Source organism: Sciurus vulgaris (genome assembly GCF_902686455.1).
Source record: "Sciurus vulgaris genome assembly, chromosome: 17".
Lineage (NCBI taxonomy): Eukaryota > Metazoa > Chordata > Mammalia > Rodentia > Sciuridae > Sciurus > Sciurus vulgaris.
Window position 1 is genome coordinate 49266745 of NC_136478.1, and position 24919 is coordinate 49291663.

The 24919-nt window shown below is 41.0% G+C and overlaps 1 protein-coding gene across 12 annotated transcripts in view; it reads left to right on the forward strand.

Annotated features, from left to right (window-relative positions):
- Nucleotides 1-22578, forward strand: part of LOC306649190 (uncharacterized protein) — a 50294-nt gene extending 27716 nt beyond the window's left edge. For 8 of the 12 annotated variants that reach the window (XR_013760586.1, XR_013760587.1, XR_013760588.1 and 5 more), the window contains one exon: nucleotides 3356-4468. Coding sequence is in view for 2 of the 12 variants with exons in the window: in XM_079119977.1 (XP_078976103.1) it covers nucleotides 3356-3447; nucleotides 20380-20398 (111 nt within the window). In the remaining 10 variants the exon portion in view is untranslated. The other 4 variants (XR_013760589.1, XM_079119977.1, XR_013760593.1 and 1 more) reach the window with 2 other exon arrangements.
- The last annotated feature ends 2341 nt before the right edge of the window (nucleotides 22579-24919 follow it).

Sequence of the window (24919 nt, forward strand, 5' to 3'; positions counted from 1 at the left end):
CAAGTTTGGTACTGCCTCTCTGCTTACTGTTCACTCCTTGGTGGCACTGACAGACACAGACAGATGCTGGTTATTCTCACTTCTACTTGCAGTTGGGCCTCATGGTAAGAATTTTGTACCAATCAATTTTTGAAATTTTTTTAGTTGTCAGTGGATCTTTTATTTTATTTATTTATTTATATGTGGTGCTGAGTATCAAACCCAGGGCCTCACACATGCCAGCGCTCTACCACTAAGCCACAACTCCAGTCCCTTGATGAAATTTTTAAAATCATATTTTACCAGATTTTATAAAACTTAACAGAAGCCACACACTGGTTGTAAATAGTTCCAACAGGAGAACAGTATGTAAAGCATGGAAGTTCCTCTTCACTGCCTTTTTTTTAGTACTGGCACCTGGGACACTTTATTGCTGAGCCACATCTCCAGTCCTTTTTTTTTTTTTTAAATATATTTTTTAGTTGTAGGCGGACACAATATCTTTACTTATTTTTATGTGGTGCTGAGGATCGAACCCAGTGCCTTACATGTGCTAGGCGAGCGCTCTGCCACTGAGCCACAACCCCAGCCCCCATTAGCTGTTTTTATCACACATAGCTGTTTGTGCTCTCTAGCTGTTCTGTAGATGGTGCTTTCTTTCAGTAGTCTGCCTTGGAGCCATCCTCCCACAGCAGTGGGTCAAGGTCTGTGGCATTCTTTTTAATGAAGGTGCAGTGGACATGCTGGTTGTTCCCACCTTTCATTATGTGAATGTCTCATGCATACACACGCACACACACAAACCCTTTGTTTGCATCTTAGATTTTCCTTAGTTGTAATTGCTGAAACAAAGTATTCATTTTTTAACATTCAGCATCTGAAATTTATTTTGGCTTTAGGTTGAGATAAAGATCTACCCCCCTCAATAGTTAATCAATTGTTCCTATCAGCTAAACAATTCATTCTTTTCCATTCATTTGAAAAGCTTGGTATGAGCTGAGCCCTGGTCCAAGTGTTCTCGTGTGTTCTTTTAGTCCTTTACCCCAACTCAGTGAAGCAGGTTGATAACGTTCCCATTCACAGTGAGGGAACGGAAGCCAAAGCAGTGAGGTTGCTTGCTGAACATCTGACAGCTGGGTGAGGCAGAGCCTGGCTTGGAATATTGAGGATTTATATGATAACCAGCCCCCTTACTTGTGCTGTATTTTCAGCAGCCCTTCTTGGGATTTCTTGTCTATTAGTTGTAGTAGTTTTTATTGTCCCATGCTGTGGTCCTGTTTCGAGGCCTGTTCCCTGCCTCTTTGCCCTGACAGGACTTCGTGACTACATTAATGCCAGTGTCGTTTGCTGGCAGGTGTGGGTGTCTCAGGTGTTTTATCCTGCAGGGCCCCCTCCACGGGGAACTGGTTGGGCAGGGATGGGGATGGTTCTGAATTCCCTTAAGAAGTCCATGATGTCTACTCAGGCAGTGCCAGTGTCATGGAGGACATCTATTCCCGTGGCTGGACCAAACCAGGGAAGAAACTGGCACGAAGCATGCCAACTTGAGTATTAGCAGCAGTGGGCAGTGTTATGGGGCTGTTAATATGAAGGGAAGAAAAGCCCAGCAGAGTGACTGAGGGAGCCTGGCAAGAAGATAGCAAGTGAACCAGGACATGTAGGAGCAGCCTCAGAACTGACTGGCTGCTGCCTTGGTGGCATTTGTGGTTCACCTGGGCGTCATGAGATAAGAAGTGCTTCACATCTCAGCTATGTCTCTTCCTGATGATGTGGACTTGGGCAAACAACTAAACCTCTTTCTCAGTTTCATTTTCTGTAAAATGGGGTGATAGTAGCACCTACCCTAGGTTTTTTTGAGGATTAAATTAATCAAGCAATGCCAAGTGCTTAAAAGACTGGTTAGAACACAGTAAACACTCAAATATAAGCTTGGCATTGTTCCTTTCTCCGGTTCTTAGAGGGTGTGTAGGCAGGTATCATCACTCAGGTGGTTCCCAAACACCTGCAGCACGGCCCACGGTGCTAGGACTACAGCAGGGCTCAGGACAGGCACAATGCCCCATGCTCTTGGGGTTGACATTCTAGAAGGGAGGCAGACACTAAACAGATAATGTCATGTTAAATAGTGAGTTGAATAAATCAGTGAGGGGGGCTGGGGTTGTGACTCTTGGCAGAGCACTTGCCTAGCACATGTGAGGCACTGGGTTCGATCCTCAGCACTACATACATACATACATACGTACATACATACATACGTACGTACATAAATGTATTTTTTAAGAAAAGGAAATCAATGAGGGGAAGGATAGAGAGCAACCAAGGCTGCTGTTTAGCAATAGTTATCAGGGCAGGCCTCTGAAGGGGTTTGAATGGAGGCCTGAAAGATAAGGAGCCAGCCATGGAAACCTCTGGGAAAGAGCATTCCATACAGAGTACAGAACAGCACATGCAAAGCCCTGAGACTGGAACTTGCAAGTTTGTTCTAAGCATAAGGAGGCCAATGTGACCTGAGGGCACAGAGGGAAAGGAAGAGCATCAGGAGACAGCATCAGAGAGGGAGCTAGGTGGGAAGTTCTTAGCCTAGGTTATTTTGGTTGAAAATAACAGAAATCTGTGTCACCTGAGCCTAAAAGAATTTTGAGGTGCTTCTTGAAACCTGGTACAGGCATCATCTCCTGTCATCAGGAGCAGTAGACCCAGGGTTTAGATGGTTTTCTCTCCACTTCCCATCTCTGCCTCTTCTGTCTGCTTCCTTTCCTCTCTGGGTTTTCCCAGACATTTGGCTGTTCTAGAACTCCTTCCTTTGTGGGCTCTCCAGTTCCCATCCACTGTCAAAGACTCTGTTGCTTGTCTGCATCCCAGGAGAGAGAGCTTTTGGTCAGGTGGCCACCTCTCATCCAATCATAGCCTCTCTGTCTGTGCTTGTATGCATGCACAACTGTCATGAAAAGCTGGGGCTAGGAAACCTGGCAGATCCAATTCTTGCTCTCCTTGGCTAGAGTATCATTCCCTTCTCATATATGAAGCAATGCCAGGGACCGATTCAGAGCTCTGCCACTTGATATCCTTGTTGGGTCATCACTTATCAAAGCCTTAGTTTCCTCATTTGTCAAATGAGAATGTTAACCTGTTTTGTCACTTCATCCCAGATATGGAACACCTACAAAAACAGATTGCACAACAAATACACTTGAAATAATATTTGAGTGTTTATTATGTTCGCAGAATTGGAAAATTGAGACTTAATGGGTTTTAAGGTTTCCACTTTGGGGGGATTAAAAGCATTAAATTTATGTAAAGTACTTAGTCTGAGCTAAGAACACAGTAAGCACTCAAGAAGGATTCATTCTCATCTTTATTTGTCCTTCCTTGGCAGGATAGTGCTCTGTCGTTGAAACTGGGACTTGGGAATGAGACATTTGGATTGATCCCAGCTCCACTGCCGGCTAGCTCTGAGGCCTTGCCCAAGTGAGTTCCCATTGAGTCTTGGTTTCTTCATCTGCATAATGGAGAATAACAAGCAGGATGTATGTTTGTTGTCTGAAATCTGGGGTAACTGGCAATTCAAGAGTGTCAGGGGCACAGTGGTACACGCCTGTAATCTCAGTGACTTGGGTTTGAGACCAGCCTCAGCAACTTAGCAAGGCCCTAAGCAACTTCGTGAGACCCTGTCTCAAAATAAAAAAAAATAAATAAAAAGGGCTGGGGATGTGTCAGTGATGAAACACCCCTGGGTTCAATCTAAAACAAAGACAAAAGCTTATAAATTAAGAGTGTCAGAGTTCACAGCACAATTCACTATGGAACCAACCTAGGTGTCCATCACCAGATGAATGGATAAAGATAATGTGGTATATATACACGATTGAGTTTTATTTAGATATAAAGAAAAATGAAATTTATAATTTGCAGGAAAATGGATGGAACTTGAGGTCATTATGTACAGCAAAATAAACCAAACTCAGAGGGTCATATATTTTCTCTCATGTGAAAACTAAAGAGAAAATAGAAGAAGAAAGAGGTGTGTGTGTGTGTGTGTGTAGGGGTCTCATGAAAATCAAAGGCAGATCAGTAGAGGAAAGGAATCAAAAGATGGGAAGAGGGGAAGGTGGTGGAGGTGTCAGGGAATGATATTGATCAAATTACAGTATATCGTGTGCATGTATGAATGTGTAACAATAAATCCCATCATTGTGTACAACTATAACACACCAATAAAAAATGTTGAAAGAGAAAACAAAATAGTGTCAGTGTTCAGTGCAGCCCTGGCCCATGTTTGTGAACCTCTGGCAGGATTGACGTTAGGACCCACAGAAGCTCGTGTAGGGCCTTTGTATACACAGCATGGCGTGCAGCATTCTCCCTGCTTGTGAAGAACAGAGCTGGACAGCAGCTTCTAAGGAATGAATGTGTTTGTGTCTGGTCATATCCATTCCTCAGTGTGATTTTCTTCTTTTTCTCCCCCTTTCCCTCCCACTTCCTTGTTCTCTGTCACACCTCCTAGATGAACACTCTGCCTTTGAGCTGTAATACCAGCCTTAGAGAGTGACTCCTAGCTTGGCTGTCAGTTGACCTCACTTGAGAATCTTGTTTGTGCTTGGGATTCTCTGGCCTAGCTCCTGGAGCAGCTGCTTCTGCAGGTGTGTGATGATCATCTGCTGGTTGGTCTGCCCAACAACCATTCGTCATTCATTTGAGTTTTCCTTGGGAACTGCTTTTCCACTATCCAGTCCATTCATTTACTGTCACTCCTTACTCTAGGCATTGGGGCTGCGGCAGTGAATCATACAGAAAGACCTCCCTGTCCTTGAAAGTGAAGTAAGGTCTGTGAATTAGATAACAGTATCAAATGACTAGCACTTCCTGATTTGGGTACTTGTACTGGGTTAAGAGAATATCATTCTTAGGAAATATCCACTGGTACCTTTGATAGTTAAAACAAAAACAAATTCATGGAAAAAAAAGGAAGAAATAGTATTGGCTGAACAAACATGAAAATGACTAAAATGTTGGCCCTTTTTTTCAGTTTGTGGGGAATTTGTCATGAAGGCTCAGGCACAATGAAATGCTTTCTGTATAGAAAAGAGTTCTATTAAAAAAATCAATGCTCATGTGCATGGCTTTGAGTGTATATTCTAAAATAATAATAATAGTTATTATTAATTTTGAGATGGGATCTTGCTGTAGTGTCCCAGGCTAGTCTTGAACTCCTGGGCTCAAGCAATTCTCAGTCTTTAGCCTCTTAAGTAGCTAGGATTACAGGTGCATATGCCCAGCTCCTATAATTCTAAATATTGTAATTGGTGGGATGAATATAGATTATTTTCATTTCATTCTTTATACTTGTATGTATTTTTCACATTTCCTAGAAAGAATTTTTAGAATAGAAGGGGAAAACAACTGAAGAAAAGCCCCACCATGGTAGCCCCACCATGGTAGTGTTCTTGTCCATGTGTTTTGGATGTAGAACCACCTTCATAGCAGGGATGGGCCATTCAGAACATTCCTCCCCTTCCTACCACAGTAACTGGTTCAGGGAAGGCTCAGGAGTCAAGACAGTTCAATCCAAATGAGTACAGCTGTTTTGTTGGAGCTGCTGGGGTAGAGGCTGTGCTTGCTTTCTATTGGGGTGCTAAGTTGTGTTGCATAAACTTAAGCCTGCTGAGAGCCATCTTTGCCCAAAGGACCAGATGGAAAGGAGATGAAAATGATTCTTTGGGTAACTGGAAATTGGAATTACCCTAGAATTTTTTAATAACAGGAACCAAAAAATTACCTCCGTGAGTCAGTTTGAGTTGGGTCTCTGACATTTGCAATCAAAAGTTAAAAGTAATTCAGTTATTTTAGTGGGCCCAAGAATCTGTATTCTAAAAAATTCTCCACAGGTAAATTTATGTGACTCAAATGTTTGGGAAACACTTTGCTAGCCTTTTGTGAGTGGTGGTTCTCAAACTTAGGTGAGTAACAGACTTGCATTGGGGAACTTGGTAAAAATACAGAGGTCCTGTTCCAAATTGGAATTGATTCTGGTTTGGGGCTAGGCCCTGGGTATCTGAGTTTCGAGCAACATCCTGGGGGATTAGGTGTATCAGTTCAGAATCCCTCTGAAAAAGTGCATGGATCATGTGCATCCCAGGGCCTTATGCATAGAAGGGGCCAGGATCTTTCTTAAATGAATGCAAGTGGACTTTGAATTTAGATCCTTTTTGGAAAAAGACATGCCTTTCCTGCCTATTACCCAGTCTTGCACACCACCCTCAAACATAAAACTAGCACAGAGCATCCTGTTTTAGGAGGAATTTTGTTACATAGGTGAGCTTTATTAGTGTAATGACTTGACTAGAATGCATCCCCCTCACATAAGTAATTTTGGAAAAAACTGGATGTAGTCCATGCTGAAATGTTGCTATAGATTTAGAACAAAGTCTGTTCTTGAAGAGGAATTTTGCTAATAGTGAAAATCATTCAAGAGGATGATCACTGGCTTAGTCCAAGGTAATTTATGGTGAATGTTTTGTGTGTGTATATGTACACACACTCATACTTAAAGGTGAAAGGGAGGGTGACAGCCCTTTTACTTGAATGAGAGAGAATCTTTTGAGTTGATCCATTGGGCCAGAAAATCCCTTTTCAAACACTCTCATGTAGCAGCTTTGCTTTTGAATCCCCTGAATGAGCTGGGGGAGCGGGGATGTGAGGCCTCACTGACCCCACCCTATTGGCGCTGCCCCAAAGGCACGTGTAATTTTGCCTTTGTAGGAAGTCTTTTTTCCCCAGGATTTGTACCCTGTGCTGTTTCTGTAGCTCATCCCCTAGAATTAGGACATGGGTTAGCCAGGATTATTCAAATTTAAACTAATCATCTTCAAGCATTTTTGTTTGTGTCTCCTCAATAAAGGTTTGATACGTTTGTATCTCCTTGTACATTTAAAGTCTATCATCTAAAATAATCTTATGTAACTAAGTTTTTCTTATTTATAGGAGAAAGAAAATAAGATATCTTTTATAAGATGAGTTAAAATGAAGATTGACTAATTGAAATAAATATTTTATGATATTGTTAGAAAAAATGATTTTTACAGCTGGGCATGGTGTCACGCATCTGTAATCCCAGCTGCTCAGGAGACCAGGGCTGGGGGATTATTTGAGCTTATGTATTTAAGACCAGCTTGGTTGACATAATGAGATCCCATATTTAAAAAAACAAAAAAAGAAAAGAAATGGGGAGGGGATGGGTATGCCTTACCTTACAAATAAAATAGAGCATACAGAATCTGAAAGAAATCACAGATTTTTCCCTGGAGATTTTTTTTCTGGTGAATTTTGAAAAATTTGGTAGCCCTAAAAAGCATACATTTAGTTGAGTCAGGGCCACCAACATATACTGCTTTGGCTGTTCATGATCCCAGCATGAGCCAGAATATCCTGTTTTTAAGTCCAAATTTCATATTTGATAGATGTCAAGTCAGAAGGACAATGGAGTCTGGGGACATAAGGAACTTTATTGTTCTTTAAATACTGTTGATATCTTCCATTGTTTGGAGTCCTAGAGGTTCATACACTCCAGGGGTGTCACCCCTTGGGAAGAAGCCGGAGGTTGTTAGTGCAGGTAAGCCCTTGAAAAGGAGGCAGGCTGGTGTGCCAGTTCGGGGAAGGATAAATTGTGAAAATTGAGGATCGGGAACATTGTTTCCCTTAAAAACATTCTGGTTGCGTCCATTGAAAGTTTCTGTAAACCCCCAGAGATCAGGTCATCCAAGCCTCAAGATTGTTGGCTTAATCCAGCACTTTCTTTTGGAGTGGGAAGTCTAGAGGTAGGTAGTTACAGAAATTGTGGTCACCACCACCTGTGTGTGTGTCACACAGATATATCCCAACCCATGTGCAATTCAATGATTTCTGTTAAGTTTGTGAAGTTGTACGAATATTGCCACAATCCAGTTTTAAAATATCACCATCACCCCCCACCCAAAGTTCAGTCCTTATTTTCATATCCATTCATATCACTACCAGTCTACTTTTTGTCTTTTTGTCTTTTCTGAATATTTCAAATACATGGAGTCATAAATTATGGTCTGTTTTGCCCCAGGCATCTATCTGCTGTGTAGTGTAATGTTTTTGAGGCTCCTCCATGTTGCAGCATGTATCCATAGTTCATTTCTCTTTATTGCTGAATAATATTCTATTGTGTGTGGGAATACCACATTTTGTTGATTCATTCGCCAGTTGATGGGTATTTGGTTGGTTTCCAGTTTGGTGCCAGGATGAGTAATGCTGTTATGAACATTTATGTACCAGCTTCTGTGTGGATATGTTTTCAGTTCTGCCCAGGAGTGGAACTGCTGGATCATGTAACTCTGTGCATAAGTTTTAGAAATTGCCAAATTCTTTTCCAATGTGACCGCACCACTTGTGGTCCTACCAGCAGTGAATTGAGGGGTCCAGTGTTGGGTGTCCTCACTGAAACGGCTTGGTACTACCTCCGTCCTGTGGGTGTGCAGCGGTCTCTCACTGTGGTTTTGTTTTTCATTGCCCTGATGACTAATGGTGTTGGTCATCTTTTTATGTGCTTATTGCCCATCTGTGATCTTCTTTGGTGAAATGTCTATTCAGACCATTCTCACATTTTTTTGGCCTGTCCATCTTATTGAGTTGGAAGAGTTCTTTATGTGTTCTGGATACCGCTCATCAGATATATGATTTACAAATATTTTCTCTCAAAATATTTCAGTTTTCTTAATTATGTCTTTCAAACAATCAGTTTTTCAATTTTGGAAATTAAGTTTTTATCCATTTTTTTTAATGGATTACACTTTTGGTGTCACTATTGAAGAACCTTTGCCTAACTCATTGTCATAAAGGTAGTGGCACATGCCTGTAATCCCAGCAACTCAGGAGGCAGAGGCAGGAGGATCACAGATTCAAGGCCGGCCTCAGCAACTTAGTGAGACCCTGTCTCAAAATAAAAAGGACTGGGGATGTAGTTCAGTGGTAGAGTGCCCCTGGGTTCAACCCCCAGTACCACAAAACAAAACAAAACAAAAACCCATTGGATTTTCTCTTACGTTTTATCCTAAAAGTTTCATAATTTTAGCTCTATTTTTAGATCTGTAATTCCTTTTGAGATCATTTTTGTATATTAGGAAATGAGGGTCTAAATTTATCTTTTTGCATGTTACCATCTAATGGTCCCAGTACCATTTATTGAAAAAAGATGATTTTCCTACTTTGAATTGTTAGCATTTTTGTTGGAAATCAGTTGACCATTAGTCTGATTTATTTTTAGATCATCAGTTCTGATCCATTCATCTAAATGTCTATCCTATTGCCAATACCACAGTCTTCATTACTGTAGTTAGTTTAGGAATCAGGAAGTATAAGTCCTCATTTTATTGTTCATTTTCAAAATTGGTTTGGCCTTTATGGGTTCTTTGCATTTACTTGTAAATTTTCAGATCATCTCATCTCATCTGCACAAAAACCTGCTGGGATCTGATAGTCTTTATGTTGACTTTATATGTCAATTTGGTAAAGATACAAGCATTTAGTTTCCAGTCTGGGAACAGCAATGCTTTTCCGTTTATTTAGATTTTCTTTTATTTCTCTCAGCAGGCTTGTTTTATAGTTTTTGGTGTACAAGTCTTACAATTCTTTTGTTAAATTTATTCCCATGTATTTTGTTCTTTTTGATGATACTGTGAATAGGTTTGTTAAATTTATTTTTGGTTGTCATTGCAAATACATAGAAATATTGATTTTTGTATATTGATCTTAGATTCTTATAAATTAAATCTTGTATAATATTTATAGTTGTAATATATGTGGGTGGGCATGTACATGTGTGTATTCCTTAAGGTTTTCTCTGTACAGGGTCATATTATCTGCAAATATGGACAGTTTTGCTCTTTTCTTTTCCGACTTGACTGTCTTTAATTTAAAACAATTTTCCCCGTTTGGATGACTACCTGTACTATAGCGCTGAATAGGAATGGTGAGAGTAGACACCTTTCCCTGTTCTCTATCTTAAAAGGAAAACATTAGCCATATGTTAGTTGTAGGTTTTTTTAAGTATGTGCTTTATTAGGTTGAAGAAGTTACCTTTTCTTCCTTAGCTTGAGAGGGTTTTTTGCGTTTGGTTTTGTCATTTATTATGAATAGGTATTGGATTTTGTCAAATAGTTTTGCTGTGTATATTAACTCCCATTTTTTGTTTTTATTGTAACATGGTATATTATTGATTTATAGATGTTAGATCAAGCTTAAATTATTGATTTGAAATCTTCTAATATAGGCATTTAGATCTATAAATACTGCTTGCCTTTCTTAAATGAAGCCCCATAAATGTTGATAATGTGGTGTTTTTATTTTCATTCCATTCAGAATACTTTCTCATTTGCCTTACAATTTCTTCTTTGACTCATGAGTTATTTACAAGTATCTTGTTTGCTGGGTGTGGTGGCATACACTTGTTGTCCCAGCTGCTTAGTGTGCTGAGGAGGGAGGAGCACTTGAGCCCATGAGTTCAAAACCAGCCTGGGCAACATGGTGAGACCTGTCTAAAAACAAAGTATACTCTTTTATCCAAATATTTGGAGGTTTACTACATTTCTTTTCTTTTTTTTTAAATATGAGTATGATAGTTAAACATAGGAATTGGCTTTGTCCTGACAAAGTCATACGTGCATGGAATCTGACCCATTTCCATCCCTGTTATTCCTGTTTTTAACTTAATTCCATGATTAAAATACTTTGTATGATTTCAGTTCTTTTTTTTTTTTTTTTTTTTTTCTTTCTTTTTTTGCGGTGCCGGGGATCGAACCCAGGGCCTTGTGCTTGCAAGGCAAGCACTCTACCGACTGAGCTATCTCCCCAGCCCTGATTTCAGTTCTTTAAAGCAGTTATTTTTCCTTTTATTTTGAAATAATTTCAGCCTCAGGAAATTGTAAAAATATGACATATAGGACTTGGACACTTCTCTCATACTGTATACAAAATTAACTCAGAATAGATCATAGCCCTCAATTTAAGAATTAAAACTATTAAACCCTTGGAAGAAAACGTAGGAATATGTCTTTATGATCTTGAAGTAGGTAGTGGTTTCTTAGATATGACACCAAAAGAAAAAGCAACAAGAGAAAAAAAGATACATTGGGCTTCATCAGAATTAAAACCTTTTGTGATTTGAAAGACACTATCAAAAATCGTAACAAGACAACTTACAGAATGGAAGAAGGTATTTGCAAATCTTATGTCTCATAAGGGACTTGTGTACAGAATATACAAAGAATGCTTACAAGTTGACAGTCTAAAAACAACCCAGCAGTGGCACATGCCTGTAATCCCAGGAACTTGTGAGGCCGAGGCAGAAGATTCCAAATTCTCGATGAGCCTCAGCAACTTAGCAAGATCCTGTCTTAAAATTAAAAAATTAAAAGAATTGGGAGTATGGCTCAGTGGTAGACTGACCACCCTGGGTTCGAACCTCAGGACCAATAAATAAATAGATAAGTAAATACATACATATATACATACAGACAGACAAAGCATTTGAAGGTATTTCTCCAAAAACTAAATTCAAATGGCCTATAAATACATGAAAATATGAGCAGAGTCATCAGTTATGAGGGTAGTGCTAATCAAAACCACAAGATAACATTTCACACCAACTAGGATGTCTATAATTTAAAAGATGAACAAACAAGTGATGATAAGAATGGGGAGAAATTAGAACTCATATGTGGCTGGTGAGATTGTAAAATAGCATAGCCACTTTGGAAGACAATTTGGCAGTTCCTAAAAAAAAAAATTACACATGTGGTTACCATATGATCTATTCTAGGTATACACCAAAGAGAAATATAAACATATGTTCATATATTATGAACCCAAATGTTCATAGCAGCAATATTAATACTAAAAAAATGAAAATAGCTCAGGAGGCTGAGGCAGGGGGATCACAAGTTCAAAGCCAACCTTAGTAACTTAGCAAAGCCCTAAGCAATTTAGCAAGACCCTGTCTCTAAATAAAATATTAAAAGGGTCTAGGGATGTGACTCAGTGGTTGAGCACCCTGGATTCAATCCCCAGAACAACAAAAAAAAAAAAAAGAAAGAAAGAAAAGAAAAGAAAGTAGTATCCAATTAACTGATGAATGGCCAAACAAAATGTGATATGTAAACAATGATATATTATTTTGCTGTAGAAAGGAAGAAGTACTGATATATTCTATAATGTACATAAACCTTGAAAACACATGAATGAAAGAAACCAGGCAGAAAAAATGACATATTACATGATTCCATTTATTTGAAATATTCAGAGTAAGCAAATCTATAGAGGCAGAAAGTAGATTTTGTGTTTGCCTACAATGCTATAAGGGATGCTATAAGGAAGGAATAAAAAGTGATTGCTGAGGATCCAAAATTTATTTTTGGCATGATGAAAATTTTATAAGGTTAGGCTGTGGTGATCGCTGTTAAAAAAATCTACTTCTGGCCTGGCACGGTGGCTCTTTCCTGTAATCCCAGCAACTCAGGAGTCTGAGGCAGGAGGATCATGAGTTCAAGGCCAGCCTCAGCAACTTAGTGAGGCCCTGTCTCTAAATAAAACATAAAAAGGGCTGGGGATGTGACTGTAAGCATCCCTGGTTTCAATCCTCAATACAAAAAAAAACAAAACAAAACAAAACAAAAAAAAAAACAACAAAAAAACTATTTCTGATTAATACTAAAACTTAGTTCTAGTTAAATATACAAATTTTGCTCTAGTATAGCTCCATTTCTTCCTCCTCCTTTTGTTATTGTTATATATTTTTAAATATGCTGTAGACCCTACAATACAGTTTTATAATTATTTTGTGAAGTCTTACATCTTATATTGTTGGTTTGGGATACTGGGGATTGAACACAGGGTCTCGTGCATGCCAGATATGTGTTCTATCATTGAGCTACACCCCCAGTTCTAAGATCTTGCATCTTTCAAATCAGTTGATAAGAAAAGAAAAATATTTAGTCTTTTTATATTTGCCTGTTTTTACCTTTGCTGTTGCCCTTTATCCATGTCAATTGGAGTTATCATATGGTACTTTTCCTTTCAGCTTAAAGGACTTCTGTGGTATTTCTTGCAGATCAACTTTGGGAATGCCTTTATTTTACCTTGATTTTTGAAGGACAGTTGTACTGGATTTTGAATTCTTATTTGACAGTCCCCCCCTCCCTTTTCATTATTTTACTTATGTTTTTGTGTGCAGGGGATGCCAAGATCTTGTGCATGCTAGGCAAGTGCTCCACCTCTGAGCTATATTACCCCAGCCCTCTTCATTATATGAATACATCCTCCTGATACCATCTAGCCTCCCTTGTTTCTGGTGGAAATGAACTGTTGATTGTGTTGATGCTCCCTGTGTGTGAGCTGTTTTATTTTTTTCTCCCTACTTTAAAGATTTTTCTGTCTTTGTCTTTCATCAGTTTGTCTATGCTGTGACTGAGGGTGGATCTCTTTTTATTTATCCTGTGTGGAATTTGTTGGACTTCTTGGATGTGTAAACTAAGATTTTCCATCAGACTTGGGCATTTGGGGCTGTTGTTTATTCAAATCTGCTTTTTTCCTGACCTTTCTCTCCTCTCCTCTAGAACTTTCATTATGCCTATGTTGATGCACCCTTGATGGTTTTCCTCATGTCTCTGGAGGTCTCTTTATTCTTATTCAGTCCTCTGTGTTTCCATTTGTTCTGTTGCTTATCATTAAGTTCACTGATTGATTCTTTTGCCATCTCAAATCTACTGTTGAGTCCCTTTAGTGAACTTTTATTTCAGTTATTATAATTTTTAACTTCAGAATTTCCACTTTCCCCCCTAATTTCTATAGTTTCCATATTCCTTTAATTCCTTAATCATAATTTCCTTTAGTTTTGGAACACACTTACAATAACTGAAGTCTTTGATAAGTCTACACACTCTCAAGACAATTTCTGTTAACTGCTTGATTTCCTGGGTGAAAGTCACACTTGACTGTTTTTTTACGTGTCTTGTGATTTTTGTCATTGTTAAAATCTAAACATTTTAGGTCATAGAGCAGCTCTGGATTCTGATCTCTCCCTCCCTAGGCCATTGTCTTTGTTGCTTCTTTTCTAGTTTTGTTTATTTAATGACTTTCCTTGGCTAATTCTTCAGTTTGTCTCCCTGTGATGTGTAAACAGTGTCTTAGCTCTTTTCATTCTTTTTTAAAACTTATTTTAATTTTAAGCATAATTTTCTAGGGGTTACCCTTGGTTTGGCATGATTTAGTGGTCAGCAGATACTTGATCAGAGGTTATGCTGCAACACCTGTATACTTCTTTTGTATGTGGGTTGGGGAATTTTTTCAAAGTTCAAGCAGTTTGAGTCTGCCCAGCTATTACTCTCTGCCTGACCATCTTGTGTTTCTCTTACATATGCTCTAGACTTGTTCAAGCTAGGGATGTGTAGATAGCTAGACCACTGTCTAGTCCCTCTGGAGCTTGCCTGCAACCTTGTATATGTGTACATTCTTTCAGATGGCAGGGATGTAAGGCCCAGTATGGCTCTCTCATCCCCTGGATCTTCCTGTTAAACTTCAGACTGTCTGAATGTATGTTGCTCTCTTCAGCAAGTATGTAACCACAGTCCTTCTGTAATGTTCATCTTCCCCGTTTGTTTGCTGCTGTTCTTGCTCTGTTGCAGGTCCAGCTACCCACCTCCAGCAGCAGAGTTTTCATTGCTTACTCTGCTTTGGTCAAACTGTTGGAGCTGGTGTGTGTGATAGGAGTAACCCCAGATTGAATGCTGCATTCTCCCACTGTTATTACTTGAAGTTCAGCGGTTTTTCTTGAAGAAATGCTTTAGGTTGTTGTCTGCCTTTGGTTGATTTCAAATGTCTGTTTGACAGTTTTGTCCATTTTATTGTTGATTTTTTGGGGAACAAATTTTCTCACTTTGCCATTCCACAGGTCTGGTTGGCAGTGTTGACTTTTGATTTCCTCTTTAACTTAAGTCATGCCCAGAGGTCTTCCAAATTTTCAAATTTGAAATATATCATCCTGCTTACATATTTTAGTCCATGGGAAAACTTTCTAAATTGTTTTTTTTTAACATTTTACTTTATTATGAACAATTGCAAACATACAGAAGTGTAGCATATATTATTCAGTTATGACTAATCTTGTTTTATTTGTTTTGATTTTTCTGACTCCCTTGCCCAGTGTTTTGAACACGCACCATATATCACATCATTTTACCCGTAAATCTTTCAGTATGTAGTTCTGAAAGGACATGGTTTCTCTATAGAAGCATAATGATAATACCATTATCACATTAAATACAGCTAAAACTATATTTATCATAGTTAAAACAATAGTAATTCCTTAAAACTATCAGATACCCTTGTGAAACTTTGAAAACTGCTCAGTCAAGTGAAATCAGACTCTCCGGGGGTGAGGCTTGGGCATCAACATATATTAGGCTCCCTAGGTAATTGTGACATGCAGCTGACATAGAGAACCATTGAGTTATCTTTATCCTTTTCCAAGTTGTTGTTCAGTTTTCATTTGAATGCATTAATTACAGGGTTGTGACAGGAAAATTTTTCTTTAGGGCAATTTCAAAGAAAACTTTTTTTTTCTAATAAAGATCAGTTTTTATGAATATTCCATGGATATTTTATACAGAATGAGTCTCATCTGTTTTCTGGCAGAGAGCTTTATATAAACTTTAAAACCCAGTCACTAGTGTGTTATGCAGATTCTCTCTAGCCTTATTTTTGGTCAACTTTATGTATTACTCTTCTGAAAAGAAATAGCATGTGCTTCCCACACTAATTATGATTTTGTAAGTTCTCCTTAGGTTTCTAATGACTTTTAAAACAAAACTTTTTTTCTCAGTTCCGAGGATTGAAGCTAGAGCTAGGCAAACATTCTATCACTGAACTACAACCCCAGCCCTGTTTTAGACATTTAGATTCATGTTTTCTTCATAAATTTTGGTCATGAAATGTTGAGGGAAAAGAAAATAGCAGACTGTTCTCTTGCCCCTCCACCCCCACCCCAGTTACAATACAATTAAGGATGCATCTCTGGATCCTTCATTACATTTGGAATGTTTTCTGATATCCGTTCATCAAGTGTGTTGGGTAACATCAAATGCTGTTTCAGTCCTTCTGCAGTATGCCCTGTCTCTCCAGAGTTCATGTCAGGGAGCCAGCTTTCAGTACATCTGGGCATTGCCACATCCTCTCCACCTCAGAAGCACCTGTCTCATTGCTGATTTTTGTGTATGGTGGGCACTTGGGGAAATGTGTACATCAGAAGCAGCAAACTGATTTAACACCACATTTTGCATGGCCGGGGTGTGTGCCAGCCTTGGTTCTCCACCCCTCTGTCAGCACCATTTGGTCTAGACACAGAATCCCCCCACTCCCCTGCTGTGTGATCTGCAGCTTACTGCTTTTCCTGAAATAAGTGCTAATTGGTTTTCAATTCCACTTGGATTTGAATGCTGCCCACTGCAGCCTTGGTCCAGAAACACTGATCTGTTTGAAGAAATATTCCTTAGGAGGAGGAATTGGCATTTGAGGAAGCTGGTAAGCTCTGTCCTTCCCAGCTTGTCACAGTGGTCTTGGGCCTCTGCCAGCCACATGTGCCCCCTGCCTCAAGCTCAGTAAGGGATGTTTTGTAGCAACTTGCTTGGGCTGGCAAAGGCAGGTTTGGACAGAGCGTCCTTGAGTGTCCTCTTTGTGTGGATTTGTGGAAGCTAGAGGAATATCATTTGACCAGCTTGGAGTGGTGGGTCCTGATCTGTGATCCAGGAGTGTCCCTGGGTCTTCTAGATGACTCCTGCCAGTGGCCCCGCCCTGTCCCCCCTCCCCTCCCCCATCATCCATCTGGGGCTGGCTCTGTTCTCTAGTCTGCTACAGGAGAGGCTGAATTCTGTCATGCCAGCCATCTGGGGTAGGGAGGGGATTTTGATTGGCCCCCACCCTCCTCCCTAGTGTTTTCTTCTGCTCAGAGCACTGTTCAGGATTGTCCCACTCCAGTGCAGCTTCCAGGAGTGCATACTCATTCAGTCCCATTCATTCTCACCTGCCCAGGCCCTGGGGGACTTGGGGAGGCAGATATCAGGTGGAGAATGGGAGCCATGGAGTGTTGGGGCGGGATAGCTCTCACAAAGCCGGGACAACAGTACAGAGGCTGGTAACACAGGCTTCCAGGGAGACAGGCCTAGCACTCCCACTGCTGGCTGGGGAATTTGGAGCAGGTGACCACACCTTTCTGGGCTTGGTCCTCTTCACAGTAGTAGTTTGCTAGGGCTTCCATAACAACGTACTACAAACCAGGTGGCTTAAACAGAAGAAATATATTGTCTCAAAGTACGAGAGGCTGAAATTCTAGCTCAGAGTTGGTTCTTTCTGAGGTCAATGAGGAAGCCTCCCTCAGACCTCTCTCCTGACTTCTGGTAGTTGACCGGCATTGTTGGGGTTCTTGATTTCTGCTGTATCACCCTATCACTGTCCTTCTCTTCATGAGGCATTGTCCCTGTGTGCATGCTTGTGTTCCATGTATTCAAATTTCTTCTTCTTCTTTTTCTTCTTTCATCTTTCTTCTGACTGGGGATTGAATCCAGGGGTGTCTTACTCCTGAGCTACACTCCCAGTCCTTTTTATTTTTTACTTCGAGGCAGGGTCTCACGGAGTTGCTGAGGCTGGCCTCAAATTTGTAATCCTTCTGCCTCAGTCCTGTGAGTTCCTGGGTTTACAGGTGTATATCACCGCACCTGGTAAATTTCCCCTTTCAAGGACACTGGTCAGTTTGGATTGAGGCTACCCTACTGACCTCATCCTTACTTCTGCATCTGCAACAACCCTGTCTCCAAATGAGGTCACATTCCGAGAAACTGCAAGTTAAGACTTTAGCATGTGATTGGATCCATTGCACAAAAAAAATAGCATTGATAATAGTACCCATGCACTGGGGTTGTTACATTGTTAATTCATGCAGGTACGGTATTTAACTCAGTTCCTATTACTTAGAAAGTGCTCAAGAAATTTGTGATTAGTCTTATTGTGGGTTCTGATGCCCTTGCCCCTCGGTGGGACCCTAGCAGTCCTCATTGGCCCACTGCTTCTACTCTTGCCCTCTCTGTTTTCTTCAGAATCAGAAAGCAAATCATGCTATTCGGACCCCAGGCATTTGTGCCTTCGGTGGCTTTCTATTTCTAGCAGTCAGGATCATAGCGTCTTAGGTAACAGAAAACCAAACTGAAGCTGGCATGAGGGAATGGAGAAATCGGGGGCTTAACGAAATTAAGTCCAGGGGTAGCTGCTGTCTGTACCACATGGTCCAGGACTCAACTAATGTTGTTACCAGTACTTGTTCTCTTTGATTTCTCAGTTGGTTCTAGCCTCATATTGGTTGTTGTGTGGTAGTTATAGGATGTTTGGTAACAACTCTGGCTTCAAATTGTGAAGTTCAGGGCCAGAGGAGAAAGGAGAGAGCCCTCCTTTTTCCTGTGGGAACATCTGCAAAAGTACTGAAACTGTGAGCAAGAGTAGGTCATCTGGCCAACTATCACCATTGCTGTGGCCAGGGAAGGCAGCTTGGTTAGGCCTGGGGCAGGCCTGGAGCCCCACTGACACCTCATACCCTAAAAGTGGAAGTCATCTGGGTCTTAAATGAGAATAGGATGCTTTTTGGGAAAAGAGATAAGGGATGCCAGTGGGGGGCAAATGAATTATCTGCTAATATGATCCAATACTTAAAATAGTATTCAAGAGGGACAAGGGGAGGGGAAAGGGAAATACTGGGCAGTGATATTCGCCATTTATTTTGTTATGCTGTGTGCATGTGCAAATACGTAACAGTAATTATAATTGTGTACAACTATAATGCACCAATAAAAATATGAAAAAATAACATTCAAAAATCCTTGCTCTGACCTGTAGGTCCCCATGGTACTGCCTTTGTTCATACTCTTCCCTGTGCTCAAAATGCTTTTCCTAACTGCTTTTCTCCTGGCCCTCTCCTTATTGCCTTAGCTCTCAGCTTACATATCAAGTCTTCCCAGAGGCCCTTCTGGACCAGCTGAAGCTCAGCAAGGCTCCTTGTTATTCTTGCCTGGCAAAGCTTCACAGCAGTTATCATAATATTTAATAACATGTTATGTTTGTCTTCACATGTTTAATGCCTGTCTTCCCCACTGGGCTGGAAGACCCAGGAGTTCAAGCCCAGACCTGTTTTTATTTTTTTTCCTTTGCATTGCAACTACACTACATACTAGGTGCTAAAAAAAATAATCTTTATTGAATGAGTGTGGTTGAAGTGGAATGGTTTATTCACTTAAAATTATGGCTAGTGTGTCACTGAACTGGAGCAGGAATGAAGTCTGGTCGGAAGTTTTAAAAACCCTGGCAGTGAAATTTCCAAGTGAGAGTTTTACAGGTAGATTAAATGAATACATGCTTTGGCCATATTTTTTAGGCCATATTTTTGGCATTAGTGACGCCCAAAGTGACCTACCTTTTGGAGTCTTGGGGACAGTTGAGATGGTATATTTCCCAACAATAAAAACTTCGCCACATTAACTAGAATACAATGATTAACACACTTTTTAAACTAGCCTCGTAGTCATCTTCTGTCTGAGGAGGCCAGAGCAAGCATTTTAGCACTTGGTTATTTGAACACCTGTTCTGAATCTGCAGTCCATCAAGGATACTGCTGCTGGAAACCTTTTTCCAGGTCATGCTTTTCTCACTGAACCTCTAATTCTCACTGAAGCCGTCTGCTCAGCCTCAGTGCAGAGTGAAAGGTCACTAGACTGACATGACAGCGAAGATGACTGAACCTTCTTGCCCACAAGAAGGTAGGGGTGGGGACCCTCGAGGATGTGCAACCAATGACTGGTGCATCTCATGGAAGACTTAACTTCACCCCTCATCAGGTAAAGGGAAAGTGCTTTGGAGTTAAGATCACCTGTAACATTAGCTTAAGATGTCAGGTATTAGTTGGATATACATTTGGCTGCTGGAACAGACCTAGAATAGCTGTGGCTTAAATGAGAGAGCAATTTATTTTTTTTATGAAGCAGTTTTGAGAGTGAGCAACCCAGGGCTGACAAGGCAGCTCCACAGTATTGGGGACTTAGGCCCTGCTATCTTATTGCTCCCTGTTCCTGGGATGTTGCTGTCATCTGCATGGTCCAGAATGGTTCCCTGTGACCACCACCATCTATACATTCTGGCCCAAGGGAGGGGAGGCAATGAGAAAAGAGACATATCCTTTCTTTTTATGGCAGAAGTTGTTGTTGTTTGTTGTTTTTGTTTGTTCTTTGGTACTAGGGGTACTTAACCACTAAGCCACATCCCTACCCCTTTTTATTTTTCATTTTGAGACAGGGTCTCACTGAGTTGCTGAGGCTGACTTTGAACTTGAGATCCTCCTGCCTTAACCTTCCAAGTCACTGGAATTGTAGGTGTGTGTCACCGTGCCTGGGTAGGAGTTTTTCTTTTTAAAGATATAATTCATAGAGCATAAAATTTTCCCTTTAGAATTGTATAGTTCAGTGGTATTTCGTTTTTTTTTTTTTTTGGTTCTGGATATTGAACACTGGGGCACATCCTGTCCTTTTTATTTTTAAGATTTGCTAAAGGTCTTATTAAGTTTAACTTGCAGTCCTTCTGCTTCAGGCTTTTTTTGGCTAAATAATATTACAGTGTACGGATATACCACCTTTTTTGTATCCATTCTTTAACTTCTGGGTTGTTTCCACTTTCTCATATTATAAATAATGCTGCTATGAGAGTTCATTCTTGCGCAATTTTTTTTTTTGTACTGGGGATTAAATTTGGGGGCACTCACCACTTAGCCACATCCCCAGCCCTTTTTTCTATTTTACCCAGAGACAGTTCTCACTGAGTTGCTTAGCGCCTTGCTATATTGATGAGGCTGGCTTTGAACTCATGATCCTTCTGCGCTGCTGGAATTATAGGTGTGCACTGCCTCGCCCGGCCATAAATTGTATTCTCCAGTTCTTTAGATATATACCTAAGGGTGGAATTGCTGGGTCATGTGATAAGTATGTATAACTTTTTAAAGAATAAGGCAAAATCTCATTTGTGTGCCACAGACTGTTTCTTATAATCACATTTCTAAATTCATAAAACACATGAGATTACAAAGGAAACCAGTTGTGTTGAAATATAGTTTTCAAAATATGAAGATATATTTGTGATATAGTATGGCAGAATTCATTGGTGAATCTAATTAATTATTAGAATAAAGGGCATGGATGCTATCTTGATATCTTATGAGAACTGTAATGTGATTATAATATCTGCAGTTTCTATTGGTGACAAATTCACAGATGTTGTGTAAACAAGCTATTGTGATTCGTTTATGCTCTTAATTAAAGGAAATGCTGAATTTCAGTTGAAGGTTAGTGAAAATAAAAGGGTAATTCTATGCAGGACCCGAAAGTTGCAAACCCCTCTTCCACTGTCACCCCATTGATGTGAAATCCAGTCACTTGGCTACACCTAGCTACAATGGAAGCTGGGAAATGTGGTCTTCTTCAAGTCAGCCTTGTGCCTGTCAGGGTTTGGTTATTAAACGAAAAAGGGGGAAGTGGGTATTGCAGGACAGCAGTCAATCCTACACCACACCGGGTGCAGCTAGTTTTTCTCCCAGGTTCAGAACCCGAATTTTTTCTTCTGATAAGTACCTGTCAGAGGAGTTTGTTTCCCTTTAGAGGCCATGTTGTATGGGGAAAAAATTGTGCATCTTGAATCAATAGATGCTACTCAAAGTGGGCGCTGCGCCCATGATGAACTGAGCCTGCCTGAGGCAATGGCATATGCTCGCCGCCCATCTCGTGTTCACACCAGAGCGAGCACTCATGAAGTGGAATGCTGGACATCTGTTCGATTTCTATTATTTGTCCTTTAATAAGGGGTGAGGGGGTCAGGTACATAATTGAATTTATGTGAGGTAAACATTGGATACAGCCTCTCTCTGCCTTTTTACCGTGGAATAAGATGTGTGGTTGGCTTCTCAGATGACTGGATGGTGATGTTATGTTCCAACTCCTGACTATGACAGAACCCACCTGCCATCATCCAAGGCAGAAGAGGAGCTGATTGATTGACCTGAAGTTCTGGGAAGATAAGCCACAGAGAAGGAGGCAGCTTGGGCCTCATGGTAGCAAACAGCCTGTAGGCCCATTGGCAAAGTGACCTCCTTATTTCTTGGTTGTGGAGGCTGAAGAGCAGTGATGCAGAGGATAATTATGGTAACCGCTGGTCTTTATTGAGCACTTGCTGTATGCCTGGCAGTGCTCATTATTTTACAACAGCTTTTTGAGATACATGCTGCTGGATACCCATCTTCCCGATGCCCAGAAGCTAACTGGCCCGCCCCAAATTATATACTCATTTATTTGTGGCAGGGGTGGGATTTAAACAGAGGGCCTGATTCTGGCCTTTGTTCTTGATGAACCTTACTGTCAGTAAGGGTGGAAGATAAGATGCAGGAGCAAGAGGCTTGAAATTCTGGACAGGGGAGTTTGTGTTTGCTTCATACTTTCGTTTCCCTGGTGTTTATTTTTAATGACAACTTCTGTGTTTATGTAGTTGTGCCATCCCAGACTCTCCTGCCTCTGTTCCAGCATCCAATTGTGTATATCCCCCTGCTCCAGGGCTGCCATTTAAATACCCAGGTGACTCTTGTCACCTGGTTCTCTCCATTTCCCTTGATTTTAGGCCAACCCTTCACCCTGTTTTCTGTTTTTAAGCACCAGTATTTTTCTGTCCTAATTGTAAACATGAATTTTTAAGAAGAGTTGGGCTGTGAGTGGAGCTCAGGGATAGAGCACTTTCCAGTATGGGTGAGTTTCTGAGCTCGGTCCCTAACACCATGAAAATAAATAAATAAAAGGAATTTATTTGTTACTCAGCAAATATATACAGTGCCTACCAGGTGCCAAGTAAGCAAGTTTACTCCCCTGGAGCTGACAGTCTGAAGGGGAGGTAAGAGTCTCAGATGTCCTGCAAGTGACTTGAGAACCTCAATTACAACTGGAATAAATACCACAAAGGGAGAATGAAGGGAGGAATTCTGTGTGGAATTCAGGCTCTTGAACTGGGGGTAGGAGTGAGGGTGGTACAAGGCACATGTCCACGCCAGGACCTAGAGCTGAATGCAGTAGAGAGGACACACAGCACCCCCAAGGCCATCTGCAAAGCGTAGATGAGTCCGTCATAGTCCCCACTCCCGTTGCACTCTGAGGAGATGACCACACATCTAGCCTCCCCCACCTGCTAACTGTAACAGCCTGATCTGTATGAAGAGAGTGATCAGAGTCATGGTCCTCACTGCATTGATGGATGTGAGGCTTCTCTTGGCATATGACAGATCTATGGATGTTAATGAATCATTGAAATTTGAATGCTGTGGGACAAAAAACAGCTAATAAAGTATATTAACACAGCCTATGTCCAAAATCCAGATCAGGTAAATGCTTGACAGAGGCAGCCAGACTTGGGGGCTTGGTGTAGAGGTCATGGTTGCAGCTGACAGGAGGCATTCAGGACTGTGGGAGTAGGTGGTTTTGCTCAGAATGAGTACAGGGTGTGCAAAACCAGAGTTTGGGATCTGGGTACTGAGGTCATGCTAATGACCTGTAATGCACAGAACTGGTCCAGTAACAAAGGATTATTCAGCAGCGCATGAGGAACTCTGTCCCCTAACTGTTCCTCTGGTTCTCTTCCTGCTGTGTCTCCTATTGGGTTTCTTTCCCCAGAGTAGAAGGATGGCTGCTTTTGGAGATGCAGGCTGCCCCCAAAGGCCCCGACTACTGACTCCTAAAACGTGTATGAGGTACCCCTGCACTGGGTACCTGGAAGCATTGCCATCTGGTCTGGCAGAAAGTGTGAAACCAAGTAAGTAATTCTTTATCAGTCACGGTTCTTGGGTTGCATGCAACAGAAGCCATCTCAGGTCACCTGTGACCTAAAAGGAAACCAGGGTGAAACAACTCTGGGACCTCTCCAGGTGGATGTTGACGGGTACCCAGAGGTGGAGGAGACTGTGCAGAGTGGCACTGGAGAGCTTAAGACTCTGCATCTGGCCTCCTGGGCATGAATCCCAACCTTCCTGTGCCTTGGTCTATGGGCTGCAAGATGGGGATAAGAACAGGAGGACTGCCGTGCAGATTCAGTAAGTTGATTCTTGGGACTTGTAGACAGTGCTTAGTATAGAGTATGCAGATAGACAATTAGCTGCTATTATTTTTATTTTATTGCTGTTGTTATTGCCATATTATTAGCAACTTGAAATTAAAATTTCTCAGCAAGAGGAGCTGATTGGCCCAGTTTGGATCATGTGGGTGGGTGAGTTCTGTGATTGCCAATTTCCCTACCCCTGTATTCGGAGGAGTCGGGGAGCAGCAGTTTCCTCAGGAGAAGTGGGCTGTTGTCACTAGAAATTGTGGCAGAGACTCCAGACCCAGTCTCCAGATGTCCTCCATGTTCGGTAGTGTGACCCAACAAATACTAGTTACTGCCCTGCCTTATGCCATGGCCTGTGCTGAGCATAGTAGACAGAGAGGAACCATGATTTGCAAGGTCCCTTCTTCACAAGTCTCATAGTCCTGAGGGAAACAGCTGGAAAATGAAGATCCTGCTTCAGATCAAGTGCCTATAATGGTGCCTGGCCTTGAGGACGTCCTCAATAAATATTTGTTGAATGAATAAACATGCAGGGAAATGCGAGAGGCCTATGGGAATACACAACCAAAGCACCTTTTCAGCAATTTGAAAAGAAAATAGTGTTTGCAGCTGCAGCCTCCACGTTGAGGTGCAGAGGGTCTTCCCCTGCATGCAGTAGGTGTTTAGTAACTGGGGACTGGATTTCTCAGGTACCCAGTCCTGCAGTCTACCC